We start from the raw sequence: 25,095 nt of genomic DNA, 5'->3' as shown, positions 1-25,095 counted from the left end.
AATGTTCGTGCAAACTGAAGCGAAGATAATCTTTATCTTGTAAGGTTTCGTCAAAGTAATAGCGATCTAAAGTAGACCACAAATCGCACGTAAACTTATCTAAACAGTAACGTCTCACTTATAAAAACGCATGTTGAAATAGAGAGTAATACTCTCATACATTGTGATAGAAACAATACGGTGAAACAATATATTTCACTTCACATGCGAAAAATTGCGATATGAATGCTATATATAGATTAAAGTCAAGGTTTGCTAAGCAATAGATCATAGACAATGTGTAATTAGAATCATTGTTCTGGTAACTTAGTCGGATTAACGGCCTTAATAAGGCATAGCTCCGTGATTTTGGAGATAAACAAGTTAAGCAACGACGGACGCGGTCTACAGTTGGATGGGTCACACTTCTATGCTTCGGTTGAGTCATCGGTTTCAGTTGTTATTGTGTTATTATATATTTTTACTAGCTGACCGGCAAACGTTGTGTTGCCATATAAATAAAAAATGTTAAAGGTGAACAACCCATATTAGGGGTATGAAAAATAGATAGTAGCCGATTCTCAGACCTACTTTGGCCTCAGGCCGTTTCGGAGGAGTACGGTAACTAACATTGTGACACGATAATTTTATATATAAGAAGATAATATAAGAAAAGCACACAAGCATTCAGCCCACCTGATGATAAGTAGCTACTGCCGCCCATGGACATCTGTAATCAATCCCAGATAGGATTAGGTTCTTATCTGAGGTTGCCCACAAATGCACCGCTACCCATAAGGACTCTAGTATGCCTCGGATACTTAATAATTAACATAGACACAAGGGAGACGTACTTACGTCTCCCTTGTGTCTATGTTAATTATTTAAGTTAAAATACCTCAATCCAACAAATTCATCCAATCTGATTGTCTAATCCAATTTGATAGAATTGGATGAAATTTACAAAAACACACGTACTAATCACTGTGTATTTAGTTAAGCTTGAAAATAAAATCTATCCATTAATTCCGTCCAATCAAATTAATAAATTCAATCCATCCATCAATTCAATCCATCAATCAAGTGCTATTTGGTTTAACGATCCACATCATCCACAGCGGAGGACGGAGCGGCCCTTCGCTCGATCCGCAAGGTCCGGGTCCTGAGGAACCACAAACGCGAGGGCCTGATGCGGTCTAGGGTGAAGGGAGCTGATGCGGCGACAGCACCAGTCCTCACCTTCCTGGACTCGCACGTGGAGTGCAACGTGCACTGGCTGGAGCCTCTGCTGCAGCGGATTAAAGAGGTAAGTTGGTATCAAGAAACAGAAAGAGTGATAAAGAAGTAGGAATGAAAAGAAGTGGTTTACTAGTGTTAACTCCAGAAAGATTACAATTTTTACGAGCAATATAACAATTGTGCTATAATTTTTTTTGCGCTGCATTTGTTACTTTTTTACGTATTCGGATTTATCTTAATTGAAAACCTGTAACTTCTTGCATTATTTCTTAAATTGTATCTATCTCGATCTGGTAATTATTAAGATTTAACCATCAAAACTAAAATAAAGGAACAAAAATTATTCAAAATTATATTGACTATCTATGTGCTTACATTGATGAACGAATTCTAATGACACTTTGTAGCATTATTATATCCGCAGTTACGCATCATATTACATAACCACTATATAACACCTTTTGAATGGGTTTATTTATAACATCAATCATTTGATTTATTGCCGCTGCGTTAAAAACATATTCTTAACTGCCCACTCGAAATGGACATAAAATTTCAATATACATAAAATAGCACTGTTGAAAACCAATCAATCTTGTTACAATAGCCACTAGGCGCCAAAGAACCTCATTTAAATTAATAATTAAATAGTAATTAAAAGCAACATATTGCATAATGCCATTCCAAAACGTAGCTTCATTCATAAATTGCGTCGCATTCTCACTTTATTCGACGAGTCTTCACTTAATTGGTTCAATATTGATGGCGTTATGCAACAGCACTCAAGATTCCGCGGATACATTTGCATTTATTTATAGCTTTTACGAGTAGCGCGACAGATAATTGCGGGTTGGAAGCTGTGGAGTTTAGAGTAGTCTTGACCTACATTTGGATTGAATTAAAAAAAACAAATCGATCTTTGAATTATTTTCCCTACTTTCGTTTAATAGGATCACAAATAGACACAAAACTATTTTTATCGACTTCGACAAAGTAAGAGGTTTTATATGGGGCTGTATATATTTTTTATCAGTAAAGCTCTATGCGTATTTACAACTATTTTTGTAGTACATAGTAGGTACTTATGTGAAATAGGAGTAGCAGACGAGTATGCAGTCCACCTGATGGTAAGTGTCTACTGCCGCCCATGGACATCTGTAATCAACCCCAGATAGGATTAGATATTCGTACCTGAGGTCGGCCACAGATGCGCCGCTACCCCTGAGGACTAAGCTGGAACACCTCGGAAAAGTATTTATCCCTTACCACTCCCTTCAAAACTCTCAACACTGCTGTTATTAGGCAGAAATAGGTGTGGCGGTGGTGCCGCCGGAGTCGAACCACAAAGGGTTCTAACACCTTCTATTATACACATATATATATATATATATATATATATATGTGTATAATAGATCTTCTCCACTCCACACTTAACATGATTGGGTGACCCAATAGTGAGCGACATCCGTGTCCAGCAGTGAGACATTAAATGTATACCTAACTTATTTTTATTCCTAGACAAGTTTCCTTCCATGTTTTCCTAGACATGCTAGTCACTGCTTCAAGACTATATAATTAAGACCGTAGTTAAGTGCCTACTGTAAGCAGATATCTAGGTAACTATAAATTAGTTTAATTTGATGTTGCTGCAAATGTCGATGGGCTAAACATAACTTAGCCAGTATGCAAGTTTAGGGATGGCGATCTGAAATCGATTAATCGAATTGATCTTTTGGACCAAAAAAATATGATAATTTTAATCGAACTCCAGTAATAGATCGATTCACTGAATCGATGTTTCATCTTATAAAAACGAAAGTAGATATTTTTGAAGTTGATCGAACGTTAACAAATGTGATATAGACATTTTTTGCTGACGGATCCTTTTATTTCACTTTCTTCGCCCTTTTTAGCTAAAAAGATTGAAGTTCGATTTTTAGAGAAGCAATTCTTTGGGCGTCGATGCTTTTGTGAATCGATTTTTCACACTTCGATCCCAATCGATTCAAGAATCGATATTTTTCGGAAAGAATCGCCATCCCTATGCAAGATTGCTTAATTACAGTGAATTCACCTTAGACCTAGCTAGGTTACTTAACGTTGATGGGTAATAAACCATGCGTTTTACAATCGTTACTGGAAGCAATTCTAAATACCGTTCAAAATATTAATATTTACGGTCAACCTTTGATTCGGGTAGATGTTATTGAATAGCAGTCGTTAAATCTCGCCAGAGGCCTTATAAACATTCAAGAAGCCTTAATAACATCCAATATTCGCTACCAAAACGGATTTATAATACAGAAAAAGCAGACAATCATGCAGTCCACCTGATGGTAAGTGGTTAATGCCGCCGATGGACATCTGTAAACAACCCCAAATAAGATTAGATTCCTACCTAAGGTCGGCTACACATGCGCTGCTACCTACCCCTGTGGACTAAGTTAAAATGCCTCAGAAGAATATATCTCCCTTACCACGCCCTTAAAACCAAAACATACCAGGCTTTTACAAAAGTAATCAAAAGTATGTAACGCCTTAAAATCTTACTAATAAAATGTAGCCGTACAGTTTCTTTGAGTTTTTGCTAAATACTAAAAATATTTCAGCAGCAAAAACTGTTTGGAAACGTTCCCAAAAATTTACAAAAATAAAACCTAGTAAACACTATTCTATTTGTAAATCAACCGAGTACATTAACAAATTATTAAAAATACTTACAGTGACAATATAAAAGGGTAGGTACATTAAAATATTGCTAAAAATATCTAAATCATTCAAAAATACCAAGTAAAGTAGAAAAAATATATACATACTATTCTATTCTATTTGCAATATTGCAAAATAAAACATCATGTGTGTGCTATTCAAATATATTTGTTCGCGTCTAATATTAACGTCGCATGACGTCCTCAAGTAATTACAAAGAACACATAATATAGGAACATTCCATGCAATTTTCAATAACTTGTTTTCATTGTTCCCTTCATATTATTATGTGTACACTCAGACCAAAAGATACAGATTTCGCCTCAAAAAAAAACGCACCCAATTTCAAGCTGCATAGCTGCATGAATCGATACTGTTTTATATAGATTATGCTTAGAGATTAAATATAGACTGGACGATGTCACAATTTTCATATAAACACTTTCGTTCCGCGTTACACTATCACCATCTCGGATGAATTGGGATTTGACATAGTTTAGATCGACTTACTACCAATTTGTAATAAGTTTTAAATTGAATGTTTCCTCCCTTATGCGGTCTTTTGTTACAATATAGTTGTGGTCCTTGTAACAAACATAGGATGAAATGTTATTTTTTTACGATATTACACACTTGAAAAAATATATGTACATGCATACATACAATGCAGAAAAATATAATTCGACGTTACATAAAAGTTCGGATTCGCAATATTATCGAGAACTACCTTGATCGAATCAATTCTAAATCAAGTTACACTTCAATGCATTGTTCCGCGACTTTGTCTTCGCTTTTTAGTCCGAGTGTCTACACCATAGAATCATTAGTAATCACAGTAATATTTCACACAAAGGTATATTTAATGTTATGACATAGTCTATTTAATGTCATATGCTGTATATAGCCACAGAAATGTAGTTGTAAATACACTTAATATAGACTAATTTAGTCATCCATATTGTATTGTTCCGTCTTTGATTCTCATTTAAATAGGACCTTTTACAAATACCTATGGCTTCTTATTTTTTTAATCATCATCAGCCTCATCATCATCATCAACGCAATACTGCCCCACAGCTGGGCACGGGTCTCCTTTCAGAATGAGAAGGCTTATGCCATAGTTCCACCGTGCTGGCCAAGTGACTATTGGTAGACTTCACATACCTTCGAGAACTTTTTTTAAAGATCCCTTAGATATGCAGGTTTCCTCGCGATGTTTTCCTTCACCGTTTAAGCAAGTGATCATTAATTTCTAATGCGCACTTAAATTTGACAAATCAGAGGTGTATGCCTGTAATTTGAACCTCGGATCTCTCCCTCAAGAGGCAGAGTATCTTAACCACTAAGCAGCTATCACTGCGTTTTTTAAATAAATTTCATACACATACGAATAAAAGTAACAGGCGTTATACTTATAAATTAGACGTTATAGTGTTGTGTACCGATTTGAACGTAAGAAGCGCTATGTATGCTGACAAGGTCCGCGATAACGGGAGCAATGTAAATTCGATCAGTTAAAGTAAACGTGGTCGGTAATTTCCTGCATTGGAAAGTGGGTAGTGTTTGTCATTCCGTGCGCATTAACTTACGAGTATTTATTTTTTCGAGTTACTTTCTTAGGAGGAGGTATTTTTTTGTATTTACAATTTGGTGGGGAAAAACGTTTCGAGTGGATTTTTTGTTTTCGTATATTAACGGTAAACAACTTAAATCGTAACGATAATTGCAAATTTTAAAAATCTATATAAAACATTGGTGTGAGATAATAATATATTGCGATATTTTTAGGGTCTGTCCGTCTGTCACAGACACGCGCTTGTTGGAGATGTCAAATATATTTTTTAACTTTACCGTTCCTCCTCCCCTCTTATCTCTAAGACTACTGAACTAGAATTTTGAAAAAAAAAACATAAAATATTACAGGAAAACCTATAAGAAATCTATGGAAACAAACAAACTTACATTTTGAATTTGTAAATATACTCCACGCTCATACGCATACAATAAACTCGCTACTTTCCCGTTTTTTTACGATGTATATTTAATCCTATACGAAGCGCCAGTTTAAGCGTCCCCTTACAACGAACAAAGTAATATGCAAATGCTACCTTTCCCTTCGAAATGTTTCCTGCATTATATGCTCGTTTATCACTCTGACGTGAAACTATTGAAATCAAACTCATCTTGAAGGTCTTGAAGTCATGTAATAATATAGTCACATAAACGGTACAGAGTAACGATATAACAATTATACGTAAGTAAGTTCACACTAGTGATTAGAAGTATTATAACTACACAAGTATCTCCGTTATTCGACTGCTCTTGCTGAAGTCTCCGACCAGAATGTCGCTCTCTGTTAATTCGAGCGCCGCCAAGGTGTCGTCCCCACTTCACCTACCCGCATCTGTTTTTAAACTGTAGTATCAAATGAGTCACTTATTACTTTAATGTAACGTTATAAAAATGTGATATCGTTAATATCCAAGCTTCTTATTAACGACGATAACATTCGGCCGTCCTGCTCACACGTTCGTCCTCGATCGTGTATGGTCTGATGCAAGAGCTGCAAAAGAAAACCAGTTGTTTAATGCCTAAGTCCAGAAGAGTTACACATTTTCTTGTAATACCGACTCGCACGTAAGAGGCCCGAACTGTTTATCAAAAACATGGCTTAAACTCTACGCATTTTCTTGCAATACCGACTCGCATGTAAAAGCCCGAACTGTTGATCCGAACCAAGGCTTAAACTAGGTGATGTTCATATAGAATCACACTAGTTGTGTATTACCTAGGTTATAAATCTGCCCCAACAGTGTTCACCACGGATTTCTGTTGCAGGCATAGTTCATAAGGACTCTTTACATAAATGTCATATGCGCGACAGGTATTGAAGCGAATGCATTAGACCATTGTTAAATAATAAAACACACGGTTATAACTAGGTGATGTTCATATAGGATCACTCTAGTCATGTATCACCGCAGTTTTTATACCTTGTTTACGATAACATTCGGCCAGTGCTCAACTCAAATTTACTCTAAAAATGCAATATTCACTCAATGTAATACATCCACCCAACATACATACATACATACACCCAACCATATGCATCACCAAGAGACACCCGCGAACATTACACTGCTCGAGGCATCTGCACTAATCCATCTTAACTACAGATAAATAAAAATCAAACTAAAAAAGTTTCCTACACCTACAGTAATGACAACATCTAGCTGCCCACTTTACTTATGTCTGGATTCTAAGTCCAATAGTTAAATCTCTAACAACTATTGATTCGATAAAGTTACGCATCAGAATAACGACGTTAATCTTATTAGTCCATTTCGGAATGCTCAACAACCTGTTCAATAACTGTTATACTGATAGATAGATAGATCTATAGTTGGCCACTAAATGAATCTGTGCGACTCAAAATACTATTATAAAATTATTTTATTACTACTTAGTACTTCTTTTAATTATTACAATGTTATTTTATACAAATAGTTGCCTTTCCAATGTACGTCTTTTATCAACTGATGAAGCAGTATCAAAATAATAATATATCGTGAATATTTGAAATGAATGATATCAAAGTTAAAGACTAAATAATGGTAAACAAACCATGAATTTCACACAATATAACACGTATAAGTTGTATGAACCCAATTTTTTTACGTTATTTATCACAAATTCAAATTATTTCTTTCAAAGTAGGGCCACATAACCCACTTTTGAAAGTCAGAAAGAAATTTCATTACATTAAATTGAATTTATATTCAGTTATAATAATACATACTATTACATGAATTTCAAAATTTAATTAACAAAGCAAAGGACCCATGCGTTCACGTCAGCGACATACTTGTCAATTGTGTATGGCTTAACTACTTAACTTTTTTTTTTTTTTTTATTTCACCAAAAGTTTTAAATTAAGATTCCCATAAGGAAGTTATAGTTTGGGCTATTTTACTGTAAAAGTTATGCATTTTACTAAGGAAGATTTGCTAGACTTTACGCAAACGTAGTTTTTTAAAAAAAAAAATCAAATAATGTTATGGAAAGAATAAACACATTAAAATGGTCCGTTAATCTAAACGGAGTTTAAACAGACCTTGTCTTACATTGAGTTCCTCGGAAGCGGATTTTTTTTTTTCCGTAGGTAGTTATCAAACGGATAGTGTTATTGAATACACACTCGTAAACTACCTACCAAGAAAAATGACTTCAGAAACCGGCCATTATTTAACTATACTTATTTGTGTCTACAACTGATAAAAGATTTTTTTTAAACACGCTTTTATTTTTGCCACGCTTTTATTAACTTGACCTGTATGTATGTAACGGAATATTTGAATTCGATTTTTACCTACTTTGAACGGTCAGATTTATTTAAAAATTTTGAAATACTTATGACATGACATGATTTTAATAATCTTGTCCGATTCTAATTTTGTCTCATCACGATCGTCAGATTTAAAACTATAACTGTTTTACATAACATGTGGCTCCTTATCAATCACAACCTAAAATTTCTATGACCTGAAAAAGGTCTATTAAAGTTGATCATGATTTTATACCAGCCAGCCAAACAAACAGTTAGTCAAACTATCTTATGATACACCTTATTACCGAACAATTCATATTTATTATATATATTTCAAACGCCTCGGCTTCACCTGACTTTTATATAGTTTGTAATAAAAATTATATTAGTGCGTAATATCTGTATAGATTATATTAATATAATATGTATCATTTACAACCAACACTCTCAAGGAGATGCTCGATGTTTCTATAGAGAAAACCTAGACATGACGCAATTGTGAACCGTATGAAATTTATATGAAAAGTAAATTATTGTATAAGAAAATCCCATCGAAATGTACCTATGCTTTTATTTGATTACATTATTATTCATTTGGCTATGATATACATATAATAAGAATGAAATCTTCACGTGTTTACATCGAATATATTTGAAAAAGAAAAATTGTCTGTCGGTTTGTATGTTTGAAAATGCATTAAAACCAAAACTACGAAGTTGATGTCAAAAGTATACATTTTTTTTTTTAAAAAACATTACATGACCAGGTAATGAAGAATTCCAAATTACTAACGTACTCCGTGATCTTGACAGAGGGCATTGTATAATTCAAATTATATTTTGAATCCACATGAACAAAGTCGCAGGCAAGACTCGTTTTAAAAATGCAATTCAAATTATATTCTGACTCCACATGAACAAAGTCGCAGGCAAGACTCATTTTAAATATGGTATACAAGAGACTATCTAAATTTATGTAGGCTTCAGTGACCGTTTCTCACTTAATACGTATAATAACTTAATTGCTGTAACTTGTAAATAGAACTAAGCTCAAGTTATAAAAGCATCAATTTATTATTATTATTATTATTATTTTACTTAAAATAATTTATTCTCAATCCCATACAAAGTGGATCCCGTTTATCATTTCGTAAATGGCTCACATAATTGATAATATCGATAGTCTAAGCGTCTCAACGTTTAAGGTACAAACTTCATTTACCAGTATTTGATAGTGCCCAATTTTCAAACCAAAAGGACGTGTAATGTGTCAAATTCAAATTGAAATTTAAAGATTTAAAATTACGAGATGTAAAGAAATATTAATACAAAACGAAACGTTGCATACTAAATTTAAAACAGACATTTAATATTATGTATAAGTGAGTCAGTCAGAAGTAGAATGGGAGATAAGAGAGATATTTTTATATATAATATTCCATGACCGCTGCGCATAAGTTTCTCAGTTTTCTTATAGATCATTAACTAATGTGCATTTATACTTTATGGGAGTCAAAACACAGTAGTACACAGTACTGCGTGAATTCGCCTAGAATTGATGGAAATCTAAATTTGGCAACGTACGTATGCTTCTTTCATAACAATTACGTATCAAGTATATGAAATCAAAAGGAAACTTTCATTGATTTATAAAATGAAAATGTGAACAATGTAGATGTGAATGCAAGTTTATTTTTAAATATAGTCAATTAATATCCAAAAAAAAAAAACAATAAACCTTAAACTCATTTACCATTTCCCTCCTGGGTACACTCAGCCACTCAATGCCGTGGTCGTGATACTTTTTTGCAGGCAGTTAAATATGTACCACGTAGATATTATACATTTCTGTACAATTATGAATAATCAAAATTTTGCAACTTAATAAACGTGTCACTTATATCAAGTAGGTATACTGTACTCTGTAACTGCGTTTGTTGCTACCGCATAGTCCCTTCCATACAATAATAACAAACGCATATAAGTAAACCCCGTTTGAAACATTAAAAGTTATCAAAAATAAATTCAAATCTAACCTGTATGCAATTTCTGACGTACATTAGCCTATATTAACAACCATTAGGTTCCCATATCTATAAAGCCTGACATTTAAGATTAAAGATCCTTAAAATATTTTCATAAGTACGTGTATTTCTATATATTTCAAAGTAGGTGTAACTTTAGAACAATTAGGATTTACTTTTTACACCACAGAATTTAACCAAACGGACAGATTTACCACAAGAACTGCCTTGCAAAATTACTTTTAGACACTTCTTCACAGAAAATGCACTTATTTTGAAGTAAACACCTCAGTTTACAATGTTAACAAGTAATTTGATAAGAGTAAAGTTTGTTCACAAAATTTAAGTATATCATTTTCAGAGGGTATTAACATTTCATTGAATTACTAGTCTCAATCTATCCATTTTCTTAATTCAAATGAGTTTTCCCTTACATCAACGACATTTATCTACCCCCATTTTTACTTATTCTACCAAGATGAATTCACATATGACATAATAATGTTTTAACTCACGGTTTTTATTCCTGTGTCAAGTATGTTCGTACTTACGAATCGCCGTCCATGATTGTGAGCTGGTTCTTGTACACTTCTGATGAAATCAAACTCATCTTGAAGGTCTTGAAGTCATGTAATAATATAGTCACATAAACGGTACAGAGTAACGATATAACAATTATACGTAAGTAAGTTCACACTAGTGATTAGAAGTATTATAACTACACAAGTATCTCCGTTATTCGACTGCTCTTGCTGAAGTCTCCGACCAGAATGTCGCTCTCTGTTAATTCGAGCGCCGCCAAGGTGTCGTCCCCACTTCACCTACCCGCATCTGTTTTTAAACTGTAGTATCAAATGAGTCACTTATTACTTTAATGTAACGTTATAAAAATGTGATATCGTTAATATCCAAGCTTCTTATTAACGACGATAACACTATGGATTACTTAGCGCAGATTTATATTACGTTATAAGCACACGGACTTACTGACTTATGCGTAATATAAGACTACGTACTTACGCTTATGATGCAATGGACAGTATTACTCGACCGTTTCGACCTAAGATAGAACAGACGATAAAAAGCAATAAGTCGAAAATATGTCAAAAAGTCTCCAAAATTGACGAAGACTTAACGTTTTTCTAATAAACATAAAGTTAATGGTAAAGGAAGAGTTCTGAAAACCCACTAATTCGCATACGGTCAGTGTGTTACTAATAGAGACAGAACTATGCTAGATAGAACGTTACGAACTATATCAGTAGACAGAACTCAAAATACTGAATTCAGCTGTATCGATAAGTAAGTTTAGTCGAATTTTTATATCGGCCCTATGTCTCTTAGGTCGAGAGTTACGGGCCCAAATCTAATAGCGAAAGCAATCGCTTTGCGTACTCCATACAAGTAATTATATTACCCGCTAGTCCATGAAACTTGTTCGATGTGGCCTTAATGACCGATTGCAATTAATTGCTTTACGAGCATACGATTGGGAAAGCTCCGTGCCTGCTTATTTTCACGTTATGTGCGTAATTTGCGTACAGAATGTCGAGATCACGGAGATTGAGGTTGGTAAGTAAGTAGTACTTATAATCTGCCTGTTATATAGACCGTGGTACAGTAAACTGTCGATGGATCGACTGACACAATAACTGCAATAATGTAAAACTGCCGTTGATTCGATCATGGCGGCATCATGCAGCATCTATGTCTAACTAACTGTCTAATAATAATAATAATATTCTTTATTGTACCCAAAAACAATAGAATACAAGAATAAAAACATACAAATATTGAACGATACAAAAGGCGGCCTTATCGCTAAGACAGCGATTTCTTCCAGGCAACCTTAGGGTGAGGAGTTAAAAAGTGGATGATTAAAAGAATAGGTAGGGTGCAAATAAATAATAGTTAAAAATCTACCTACATAATACATAAAAACAAGTGTAAATTTAAAATATAATTATAAATAAATAAATAATTGACATACTTGATATACATACTTATAATTATAGAGTAACTAATTGTAAATTAAAAATTAATAAAAGCGTATTAAAAACAAAATTAATACTGTTTAAAAATTATTGACAGTAAGAGCACAAATTTAGAAGGAGCAGAGGAAAGAAAGACAGTTAGAGTTGAAGGTAATGAGATTAAGATATTCTAATATTAAGATAAGTTATGATCAAGCAGTGGAATTAGTAAAAATGATACTGTCTGCAGTTTAACAGTCGGTGGGTTTTGCTATAATGTAGGAGTAGCAGACGAGCATGCAGTCCACCTGATGGTAAGTGGCTCCTGCCGCCCATGGACATCTGTAATCAACCCCAGATAGGATTAGATATTCCTACCTGAGGACGGCCACAGATGCGCCGCTACCCCCGAGGACTAAGTCCAGCTTAGTGCTCAGAGGCCTCGTAAAAGTATGTCTAACTTACCACACCCTTCAAACCGGAACACAGCAGCGCTTAACACTGCTGTTATTAGGTAGAAATAGGTGTGGCGGTGGTGCCGCCGGAGTCGAACCACAAAGGGTTCTACCTTTCAGGCTGTGGGTGCACGACTGCAGCATATATGTGTGGGATTGCTAGTGTGTGCATCGGAACGTAATGAGTGAGTGTGTGAATGAACGGAGAACCGATGAATGAAAGGAGCTGAGAGACGACGTGTGACTGTGCTACATTTAAGGTGTTCTGTGTAAAAATTGCGTTAAAGTGGAAAAATATAGTTTTGGAAGGTTTACGAAGACGTTTTAATTATAATTCCCACATATGTATGAGCAAGCAGCAACACCACTTATAGCTAGTGGTATCAGTAGAACTGTAGATGATTTGACTACAACATCGATTTCTGACTTATTCCAATGTTCGTACTATAGCACAGTAACTATTACGAAATAAAAGAAAATACGCAAGTCTACTGGATTTTTTAACGGATATTCCCCTTCGCAGCTGACCTCGAATTCCGATCTGATAGTAGATAAAGAAAAAAATATTGCTACTACCAACTTGTAAACTCCTTATACTACATTAGGCCTACACAACAACCCAATTCAATCAAATGGATACTTCGTAAATTTACAACTTTTTATTATTCCCGCTCAAAATACAACTCAAACGTCAAGAGCGTTCTTTTCCTTTTTTTATGCTAACTCATCCAATCGTATCGTTCACTGGTTAGCAGTGACTATAAATGAGAACTTATTATTATAATTAACACATCATGAAAATAACACAAAATAATTAATAAACAAATACTATAAGAAAACAATATGAATAGATTTCTAACACACCAAAGTTAACTTTAACTCCCTAATGTTCAGTTAGTACATCCTTTCAATTACGGTATGTAAACTATGCATATATGCATATGCATGCGGTATGCAAGTTAGGCTAATATTAATGAAACAATTGATTTATTAGTAATCGAAGCTGACTGCTTTGACAATAGCGTTCACCGCAAAGGGTAAAAGCCGCAGACAACGCTACGTGATGTGTTTGTTAATGCCAAGGACTGTACCTTCACTGTTACTGCTACGTCCTCCCTAGTAACTGAACCACACCTACATTCACTTTAAACGCAACGATTATTTAGGTGAAAAATTATACCTATCTGGCCGCATATTACTTTTAAATACACAACTCAAATGGTGGTTGTTAATGCCAAGGACTGTACCTTCACTGTTACTGCTAAGTCCTCCCTAGTAACTGAACCACACCTACATTCACTTTAAACGCAACTCGAACATTTAGGTGAAGAATTATAACGATCTGGCCGCATATTACTTTTAAACACACAACTCAAAGTCACCCAAACTTTAGGTACTTAAAGTCTTGTCCCTGTAGTTCCGGGACTAGAATAGGGCTACGGTATACCCTGCCTGTCGTAAGAGGCGACTAAAAGGGGGCTTCCGGGGTTGCGGGCGGCAAGAGTGGGAGCTCGAACCGTCCAGTATGCTACCCCGGGAAGGACGGCGGTATGTGTGGTCGCATACCGTCGTAATCACCAGATGTTGCGGAAGGAGCGAACACTCCCCTAGGGCAGAGCCCGATTCGGGCATCGCGCTTGGAGGACTCCGGTTGTGTTCCGTTGGAGATCCCGGAGTTCTCCAACAAGCGCCGAGGTCGGCCACCGAGGGGGTTTTAGTGCGGTAAAAATCCCACATAACCCGACGTCGCTCCCACGTCGTCGGGTACTTTTGAAGGTTTCCCCCTCGAAAAGGAAAAAAAAAAAGGTACTTAAAGTCTAGATAACATGTATTACGTTAGCTTAAGATTTCGTAATGTAATGCATGACTGTTTGTGATCAAAATAAATAATTTGACTAATAAAAAGTTTTCTTTTCTTGTTTAGAATGTAGAATGTAAGAATAAGTTATTTTTAATATAAATAAATACAATTAATTTATTTTAACATAAATAAATTATGAAAATGCCATTTCATTAAATGTTTATGAGTATAAAAAAACAAATTACAATGTAAAGCTCTAAATTAAAAGAACATGATCATCTAGATAGATGATAGAAGAATAAATAGCTTTATCGGATATCCAAGTTTATTGCTTTCAATATAGCGTTCCTCTGTAAAGCCTAAAAAACTGACAGTAAAATATTTTAAGTTAAGTTAAATAACTTAAGTTAAGTTTAAGTTAAATAATTTTAAATTTTGCAAGTAAAGTAACAAACAATTGTATAAAATAAATAATAATACTCCTCCGTAATCGGTCCTTTTAATATTCAAAGTCACATTTACTAAAAAAGTTGTTTGACAGCCCTACATCCACGCTGTTCACCGCACGTTTAGCAGCAAATTCTAGATCTTTCGTGATGGTATTTAATATATAACTCAGATCTTTGTGAAGCGGATTCCTTTTGTTCTTATTGAGGTTATCAGAACCTTTGAATTGGAAAGGAGGAAAGGACGTAATGTTAACGATTTGTCCCGCTGCGTGTTGCAATGTCTCGATAGTAGTGGTGTTTCTATGGCATAGTATTGTACATATCAATCTATGTGCATTTCGCTACTGTCTACTCTTAGGCTCAGGTCTGCTTTTGAAAAGCGATTTTTTTTAACATCGGATAATACAGGTCACTCATAGATCTGTTATCCTAGATCGGATTATATTCACACCAAGGTCGGCACACGTCTGTGCTTTCTACTCCTAACGACTAAGTTGAAACGCCTTGGATAATTAGATCTCCCTTGCCACACACCCTTTAAAACGAAGAAGACAGCAGCGCTACACTGCTGTTTTTTTTGGTATGTTTTAATATAAAGATGGAGTTTTAGTTATTATCACAATCACGTATCCTCGTAACTTCTTTCAGCATTCTTCGCTTTGTCTTATAGGTTCGGATGTAGCCATCGACACACACTTGAAAGACTCGCCCCGTACATAAATAACAAGTTAAACCGAATAACATCAACATAAGCACGAGTACATTTCAAATACCATATTTTACTTAAATTAAAAAAATATATGAAGAAAATTGTAAAGTTAAATCGTACGCTGTGATAGAAAACTCGCATAGAAACAGGAAATTGTCATTTTGAAAAATGAGTTCAAACATTTCAAACGGAAGCAAAGCTCGTTAGCTTGCGATCGGGTTTGCAAATTTATTTACTGTCGCAGTATAATATTAGTGACCTCAGAATAACATTTAAAATTCAAACGAGACACTTTCGTAGTATCTGATTTATTTAAACTTAATTACTGTTATACATTTTCATATTTTTCCAACCAATAATAACAGTGGTATATTAAAATTTATTAATGGTTGTAATGCTACTAAAAACCACATTCAAATCGATAGCTTAAGAGAAAGATAATACACGTCAAATTTATAACTCCTCATTTGCGTTACAGGTTAACTATTGTTCGTTATTAATAATCAATATATCCTATGCTTTACCACCAAAGATCGAAAATAACAAAATTTGCCTGCTAAAATTAAAATATTTGGTCAAAATATTTGGAAGATTTATTATTAAAATAACGGGTGGAATAGAACAATGACATTGACTGCATCTTTTTACCATCTTCATCATCACCTAATAGATGTCGCTAATAACCAAAATATTGATGATTTCTTATACATAACTATTTCGTATAGTATCAGATACGTGAAACAATAGTTGCATTTAAATCTGTGTTTACATAACGCTTGACGTAACAGCTAATACGTTAATCTAAGGCATTAGCGGTTCACCACGCAACTTCGTGTGAGCGGATCGCCTAACCACAAGCTACTGGCTACACGATCTTCGTGACTTACATGTAAGTGATGTGATAAGCCTGGGTTAATTGGCTAAGCTCCGTTGAAATCGTCGGTTAATCGGAATTGCTGAGTTTTCTTCCTAGCATTGATAAAAAAACAGCGCCCCTGTATAAAGCTTCGCCCTCCGAGACGTTTTCTAGAAATAGAAATATCCTAATTAATTAAGTAGGAAATTTTGACGTTTCTTTCGCTGACTTATTTCAAATTTATTTTCGGTCCTACTCTTTATTTATTTTTGAGAAGGCATATTTATAAAATGTATTATTAGTAGAGGATCACAAAATAATATACTTTTCTATCTAAATGAAACCGCAAGAAGTCAATTTAAAAAATGCTTTTTAAAAGTTTACAATTATATTAGTTGGACATAGAGGATTCTCTGATTGAAATATCCAATAACCATACAATTTACGGCAAGAGAGCGCTATCGCCAGTTATCGCGCACTAAAATAAATAATAATAAATGAAACTTATTTTTTGCAACATGATTAAATAATCTAACAATATTTACTTTTACAAACAAACAAACAAGCAAACAAAATTTTCCAAACCACACACCGGACCACCAAGCGCGTTGCTGCTGACAGAGATGGTCAAACATCTCATACTTATTGCAAAAGCAGTTCGGTTCGAAAGGACGGCCGTATGCAGTTGCGGCATACTTAATACGGATAAATGTGAGGGACAAGTTAGAAGTGACGAGCGTGAAATAACAATATTATTTTTGGAGGTTCCGGCCTTTAAACTTGACAGGTTGGATGTACGTTGGGACATCTGATAGGGACTCCTCCCTCTTGGGACGTGGTGTTGACACTAGCGCCGGTTGACCTTACCAGGTCGCGAATGTAATGTTGATTGGACGCCGAGAGTCCAGAGGTCCAGAGGAACAGCGGTAAGAGTCTAACATATTCTTTCCACTACTCGTTACGAAGGAGGGAGATACCTATGTCGTCCATGAAGATTATTCAGACGTAAGGCATAAAGAGGTTTATATTCAAGATTATTGTCTTGTTAGGATTTCTTACGCAGTAACCATAAATGTATTTAAGATTACAATACGTACAAGGCATATTAACAAATGTTTAAATTTATCCATCATTAACTTTTGGAAATCAATTTCTCTTGTTCCCTTTATGATAAGAATAGGATCGAGGAATTTGTTTTGTAATTTGGTATAATTAAATATTTTTGATTTTAAATAATCTTAGTCTATACTTATTGCCTTGTGAACCTTGATCAATGTTCACGCTGTCAGAATCTATAATATAATATGTTATGTCCTAGTCGCGACGTCACCTCTGTTAACTTACGCGCAGTCACTCAAGCGCGGTGAACGGAAGATGCAGCGATTGCGCAACGAGATCGTTTTATCCCTTCACCCCCGTTGCCGCGAATGTTATTTTGCTCGCACCAGTGTCGTACAACCTTTGGTGCGTTAACTAATGGGCTGTATTTTGTTTTCGCTCTATAAAGTTTGACAAACGATCATGCCATTGATATGCATTAGGCGCGACGTCGCCTCTATTAACTTACGCGCAGTTACTCGAGCTAAGTGAACAGAAGATGCAGCGATTGCGCAACGAGATCGTTTTATCCCTTCACCCCCGTTGCCGCGAATGTTATTTTGCTCGCACCAGTGGTGTCCACAACCTTTGGTCCATTAGTTAATGGACTATTTTTTTATTTTGTTTGTTTTAAATATTAAATTGTGATTGTAAATATTGTAAGATAATATGGAGAATTAATATGTTTGAGTTAACATATAATTTCCCGTATCCCGTGTGTTATATCCAAAGTCCTATACATATATTAATCGGTTTAATAGATAAATAGCCGGTCAATTCGATATAGAAATACAGATATACGAAAAAATAAACACAAGCATAACTTTAACTAAGCGATTAAGAAATTACTACTTAATTATTGCGTGACAAAGTCAAATATTTTAGCAGTGGGTATTTTAAGTGTCGCTCAAACTTGTAATGTTAATTGGATTGTCAAATACTAATATGTCGTTCAAGGTTATTTGGCGAGTAACCTAACTTCCGACCGTATTAGGACCGTAACTTGGAGCCAAAGCAATTGCTCTACATCCATTCAAGTAATTATGGTTTCTTGGCAATGCAAGCGCCCTAGAAGTTTTAGCCTTTTCTTGTAGTTGTTTGTAGTTTGTAGATCTTTAGGATAAAATGTTGCGCACCACTGCTTACAACAAATGTGTCCTAATGAGAGTAGCTGGTGCACAATGCAAGCGCTACGTATACTTAAAAATTCGTCGCTTTTTTTCTTTTGTTTACATAGAAGTCGAGAACGAGATTGCAGTCCATCTGATATTAAGTGGCTAATAGCGCCAATGGATATCTGTAGTCAATTACTTTGACAGGCGTGTACGGGCGTCCTTATATTTTTTCTAGATAAGATTTGATTCCTACCTAAGGTCGGCTATAAATGTGTTGCTACCGAAGGACTAAGATGGAACGTCTCAAATAATAACCTCTTCCTTACTGCATCATTCAAACCGGAACACAGCACCGCAGCAGTTCGGCATAAATCAGTATGAGTGTTCCTCTGGAGTCGAACCTCAACGGTCTTTACAACCTTCAAGAAAATACCGCCTACAGACTTTTAACCGCCCCTATAAAAGATCATTTCGATAAAAAGTTGCGCACCACTGCTTCAAACAAATGTTTCTTCACCTCGCACACGATATGTATTGCAACTTGCAATTTTTGTTATTCCACCGAGAGCCAGTGAAAGGCACCCTGTCGCAATAGAATCGGTCTAGTAAGAAATATAAGTGTATTTCAATGTGTAAGCTGTTTCCTTATCCATTACCAATCTCTACAAATAGTTTGCAGTTAAGGTTTTTTTAAAATAAACTAGTAGGTATGTCTTAAAAGATAATAGAGGCATAGACACTATAAATAGGGTAGTGGGGTGTAAAATAGCAGATCAGTATTAAGCAGCATTGCTGTATTGTTGAAGATGGTAGACCCTAACACAAAGTATCTTAACTCAGTCTTCATTAGCGACGCACATGTATGATTTCTATCATTTTAAAAATGCTTTTAACTTAAAAGGAATCATTAATATTTTAAAAGAAGTTATATTTCTTGACGTGTTTGAGAAAATAAAATATATTTTAAACGTGGGACGTAACTGGGCATGTCGATGTAACACATATTTTTTTGTATAATATTTATGTTCGTATATCGGTTATCAAAGTCCATTTGTCTTTACAAAACACCACCTTGACTTTCGCCTACATTGCGTGTGCATATTGTTTATGTAAAAACAAAAACGGTAACTCAATTCAAATTAATACACGATTTTAAATAAAATGACTTTATTTTGAGCTTGACATATCCTTACTGATGTTTGAGGTCAGTCTGCACAAAAGTACCTACGAAATTAACCACAAGAATATTTATGTTAACAAATTATGTTGCCATAAAATAACATTGTAAAAAATAGGTAAAAACCTGAGTAACGTTGTTGTTTACTAACGAATTTGTAATTTTCCTTGTAAAGTAAAACTTTCCATAATAGAAGCACATAAGGGCAGTAAAACACAGGCTACTGTGAGGTAATAGATGAACGACAATTCATGTCAACGACAGTTGTCGGTGGTTGTCGATTATCGGCGTTTGACGACAATGACATCTGACATCAAATGTCGTTAACAGGTGACGAATGTAGGCGATTTTCGACGACATTACTCGTCTAATATTTCCTTAAGATAATGCTTAATATAACATTAAGGTTAATTAACATCTTCGACAATTTTTACTCACACTGGTTAAAAGCAATCCTTTTAAAATATCCGTGATTAGAAATTTGAGTACGTGTAATTAGGAGTTGATGAGTTTGGGACCACATTTTTTAAATATGGATCGATAGACTCCTAAAAAAAGATAATCTAAATTAGTATACTTTAATTCTTTGTCTATTCCGGTTTGAAGTTGGTGAGACATAGAAGTAGCAACACATCTGTAGCCGACCTCGGGTAAAAACCCAAGTTCAATTTTATCTGAGTTTATTATAGATGTCCGTAAGTAGCAGTTACCATTGCGATTTCACGTATGCACGTTTGTTACTTCATTGAATTTTATTAACATAAAAAGCATATGATCATTTATGTTTATCTTAATATTTTTATGGTATCCATATTTTATTATATACCGCCATTATAGATTCTAATCTTTAATGACTCGCACTTTTAATAAGTAAAATAGAAAGATGCTTCACCGCCTTGAAGTAGAATGAAGCCACAAAAGGATGATTTGGTCATTTTTTTTTTAATACTTACTTAAAATTTACGTATAAATAACTAATATTACGTAATTTAGGTAATAAACAAATAATTATTTCAAACATTTTAGGGACATATTAGGACGGAAACGTGGCAAAACTTTATTTACGCAATAATTTCAATACTCAAAATTGGTTACACTTTCTTGTTAGGAGTGATCAATGTATATATTTTATTCATCTAAGGACACGCATTACACGTCACATGACAACCACAGACATCAACTCAACACGTCCGTTTACAACCGGTTGCCGTGACATTCGCGGCCGACCTTGACACGTGAAATAGATGTAAGATGGCGCTGTTACGTGACAAGTTCGACATGGCTTTCTGTTGACAAGTGAAAGGATTTATGACTTGTGAAAACGCTGTTGGTAGATGCCCTAACGAGTGCGAGACCGTATTGTTAAAAATAGTATCGCTTTTTTGTTTTTTTTTTTAACTTTCTGGTTTTTTTTTTAATAATATGAGAGTAAAATACGAGGCGCGCTTGTTAAATTTGAAAGTTGATTGCTTAAATGTATGTAGGTACAAAAACAGTTTGTAAGCATGAATTCAGTGAATCGGTTAGTTTTCAAAGCGAAATCATAGTAAATGACAATTATATTGTTTGATAAGTTTTATGAAAACCCTGTATATTTATATTTTAATATAAATAATTCTTTGAGAATTATATTTTAATTACACCTCGGTCAATTATTATCAAATTTAGCTTGAGTTTATTACACCATAGATGTAATAACCCTTCTAATGCGCTTATACAAATATACATAACCGATTTATTTTATGTTAATACTTAGGTATAGTAAATGTTCTTTTCAATTTGATTAAGGAAATAAAGTTTTCAGTTAGCGAAAGTCATACGAAATTTGGTAACGCGCCGAGCTTATTGATAACCTTCTAAATTTATTATGAAAGTCACGTAAGTGAGCATCCAGATTAAAAAATGCAGGTCAAGGTGCAAATGTAAATGTCGCGACCTAAAATAAGTAGGATATAATTAAAGTAATGTTACAGCATGCCTTTCAAATGCCGATTTTAAAATAGCTTGCGATGTTAGAGCAAGCGATACAATCTTCGGTCAACTATTGATCGAAGGATACAATAAAAGTATGGGTCAACAATAACATTACTTAGGTCCATTATACATAATCAATCTATCGATTTCTTGTCTATCACAGATTGAAATTTGTCAATTTATAATAGCCAAAGCAATTGACAAATTGCAATGTATGGTAGTCATAGATAAAACATAGATAAATTGATTATTGAAAATACTACACGCAGACGAATACAGAACCTCCTTCATTTCGAAATCGGTTAGAAACTGGTGCGAAATAAAAACTTACATGACAGTATCACATGTTTCTGTGTGCGTTAACGTACTGTTGCACTGTGTTCTACTGTGGTGTTCGATGATTTGAATTTTAAATACGTTTATACGAATCGGCTCAATGATTATCTTCATTTTTATCTGATTTTAATGCTCATTATCTTATATGATCGACTTTTTGTTTAACATTTAATTTCTACGAAATTTGGAAACCTGCTTTTAAAGTAATATATTTTAACAATCAAACATAATAAACTTATTGGTGATAAAACCCTTTGTAGTTCAACTCTTGCAGCATTACCACCCACCTATTTCTGCCTAATAGCAGCAGTGTTAAGCGCTGCTGTGTTCTAGTTTGAAGGATGTGATAAGGGAGACATATTTTTCCGAGGCGTTCCAGCTTCACGGGTACTGGCGCAGCATCTGTGGCCGACTTCAATTAGGATTATCTAAACCTATCTGCAATTGATTACAGATGTCCATGGGCGGCAGTAGCCACTTACCATTAGGTGGACTGCATGCTCGTCTGCTATTCCTATATCATAAAAAATGCAGTTAACATATAAAAAGCACTCACTAATTTTATGTTGTGATAAAGCGTGACCATGTAAAACGTTTGCTCCGTTAAATGTCATCGATGACACACACGTAGTCGACCTACAGAACATCGTTCAGACCATCACTTGTTGCAATAGCGACCTTATAAGGGCAGACCATCTGCCAAAATGCATACCACAACTTTACAGTATTTATTATTTCATTCATGATGTTTATGGTTGAAACATTCTTTATGGTTGAACATAGTGAATGTACTCGTATCATATCTCTATACGGAAATAAATAGATTCAACATTCTTTGACTTATTATTATATTGAAGGTAGTAGAACTTTTTGTGATGGGACTACGTCGGCACTAACGTCACATTTATTTCTGATTTATAAGAATAATGAATAATTCTGGTTTGAATGCTTTGTCGCAGATGTTATGAGGCATTCCAAATGAATTCTAATTGGCAATCTGTCACATGTTTCGGTAAAACTCCTGTCTTATCTTGTCTCACCAGTAGGTCACCATACCGGTTTGACGCATGGAGGGTCCCGGGTTAGATCCCGGCCAGACACATATCTAAATGATTAATTTAGATTTCTATACAGGGGTTTGGGTGTATTTGTATTTGTCTGTGTGTGTCCGTGGTGCGTCTTTCCACAACAACTATATACAATATGTATACAATAAGTGTTAGCGCCATCGATCGACTCCAGTTATAAATACAAAACTTCCATCTTTCCAGGACCCAACACGGGTGGTCTGCCCTGTCATCGACGTGATCAGCATGGACACGTTCCAGTACATCGGAGCTTCCGCTGACCTTCGGGGTGGCTTCGACTGGAACTTGGTCTTCAAGGTAACGTACATATACTTGCAAAATTTTCGTTTGCTGCAATGTTATTATAATGGATTTTTATAGGGATATTAGATATTACGAATTAGAGACTTTGGATTATATGTATGGTAGATTATTTGCGGATCGACTGCGAAGGTTTGCCCTCCTTTGTTTTTCTGTCTTATGTCCTACCATTGTTCTTTTGTCTTATAACAGATATTTATTTGCTGTTTTTTATTTTGGATTTAATTGCTCAACAAAAAAATAGCAACATAAGTGCGGTCGGGAGTAGAATATGTGAGCGCAAGCTAGCTAGCGTTTCTTGCGCACTCCCGTGCTCTAGAAGACATTAACCATCGATCCCAGTATTTTCATGAATTGTTTTATCATATTGAGGCCCTTGTGAACGGGTCGGAAACATCCGACACAAGTAGACCTCATAACTGTTTTATTTCTTAAATTAATCCGTATGCGAAGAGCGGAATGTAGTATGCTCCAAGTCTCGTGTGATTAACAAAGTTTCTCAGTCAACAATAGGCCATAAGAATTGCCGCCCTGAGCAGCAGTGACCACTTAAATCATCACGATACACGATACCATAACCGCAATACCGGAATTTGAGCGCATTGCCCATTTATCGCTTAAACAATGTAAAGTGTTCTGTGATTCTGTGGCTTGTTTTCAAGCGCTGGCAGTAACGTGATCAGACTATTGTTCTATGTAAGGAGTGCCTTTACATGACATAAAGATTCAGAAGCCTAACTTTCGTTAGAAATAATTTTACAAACTTCGAAAAAGCAAGAGGTGCCATGATCGGATGTGTAATTATTTTACATACTCGTACATCATTTCGAAATTTTACAGTTCTGGTATGCAAAAAGTTCCAATTTTTGAATTGAGATTGGGAGACGAGCATAAATAACTATATAATTGTCCGTTTTTTAATTAGTAATTATGTAACTAATCATGTGATAGAGATAGAGCTACAATTTCACTATATATACGGTATTAATTCATACATTATACTTTATTGATATGATACTAGTACCGCCATCTATCGGCAACTTTCAGAAACTATAATCATAATAGATTGTTATTTGTATAGTATGCCAAAATAGATTTAAATCAAAGTAAAAACTTATATCTACTATAGATGGAATTTAAAATTTCTTTAACTTTTAATATAAATATGTCAAGCTTAAATAATGATTTTTTACTTCAAATTTTCCCGTAGCCAGGAACATAAAAAGTTTACCCAGCCAGCCAGCTATATTTACACTTGCCTAATTACTATCACGTTACATTTCAGTGGGAATACCTGACCCACTCAGAACGCAGCGCGCGCCTGAGCGACCCCACCCAAGTGATCCGGACGCCCATGATCGCTGGCGGGCTGTTCAGCATGGACCGCCTGTACTTCAACAAGCTGGGCAAGTACGACATGAGGATGGACGTCTGGGGAGGCGAAAACCTTGAGATATCCTTCAGGTAACTTGTTTACAAAATGTTT

The 25,095-nt window shown here is 34.9% G+C and overlaps 1 protein-coding gene across 1 annotated transcript in view; it reads left to right on the top strand.

Annotated features, from left to right (window-relative positions):
- The window catches only part of LOC140749840 (polypeptide N-acetylgalactosaminyltransferase 2), a 104,750-nt gene that overhangs the window by 74,101 nt on the left and 5,554 nt on the right, over positions 1–25,095 (top strand). The window contains exons 5-7 of the mRNA XM_073083053.1: positions 1,098–1,285; positions 23,493–23,606; positions 24,895–25,073. Of these exons, the coding sequence (XP_072939154.1) occupies positions 1,098–1,285; positions 23,493–23,606; positions 24,895–25,073 (481 nt within the window). The remainder of the gene's footprint in view (positions 1–1,097; positions 1,286–23,492; positions 23,607–24,894; positions 25,074–25,095) is intronic.

This window comes from Epargyreus clarus, unplaced genomic scaffold (genome assembly GCF_041222505.1).
Source record: "Epargyreus clarus isolate Ecla_fem2 unplaced genomic scaffold, WU_Ecla_fem_2.2 ptg000018l, whole genome shotgun sequence".
NCBI lineage: Eukaryota > Metazoa > Arthropoda > Insecta > Lepidoptera > Hesperiidae > Epargyreus > Epargyreus clarus.
Note: the sequence above shows the minus strand (reverse complement) of the source record. Positions and strands in the feature narration are given on the sequence as shown.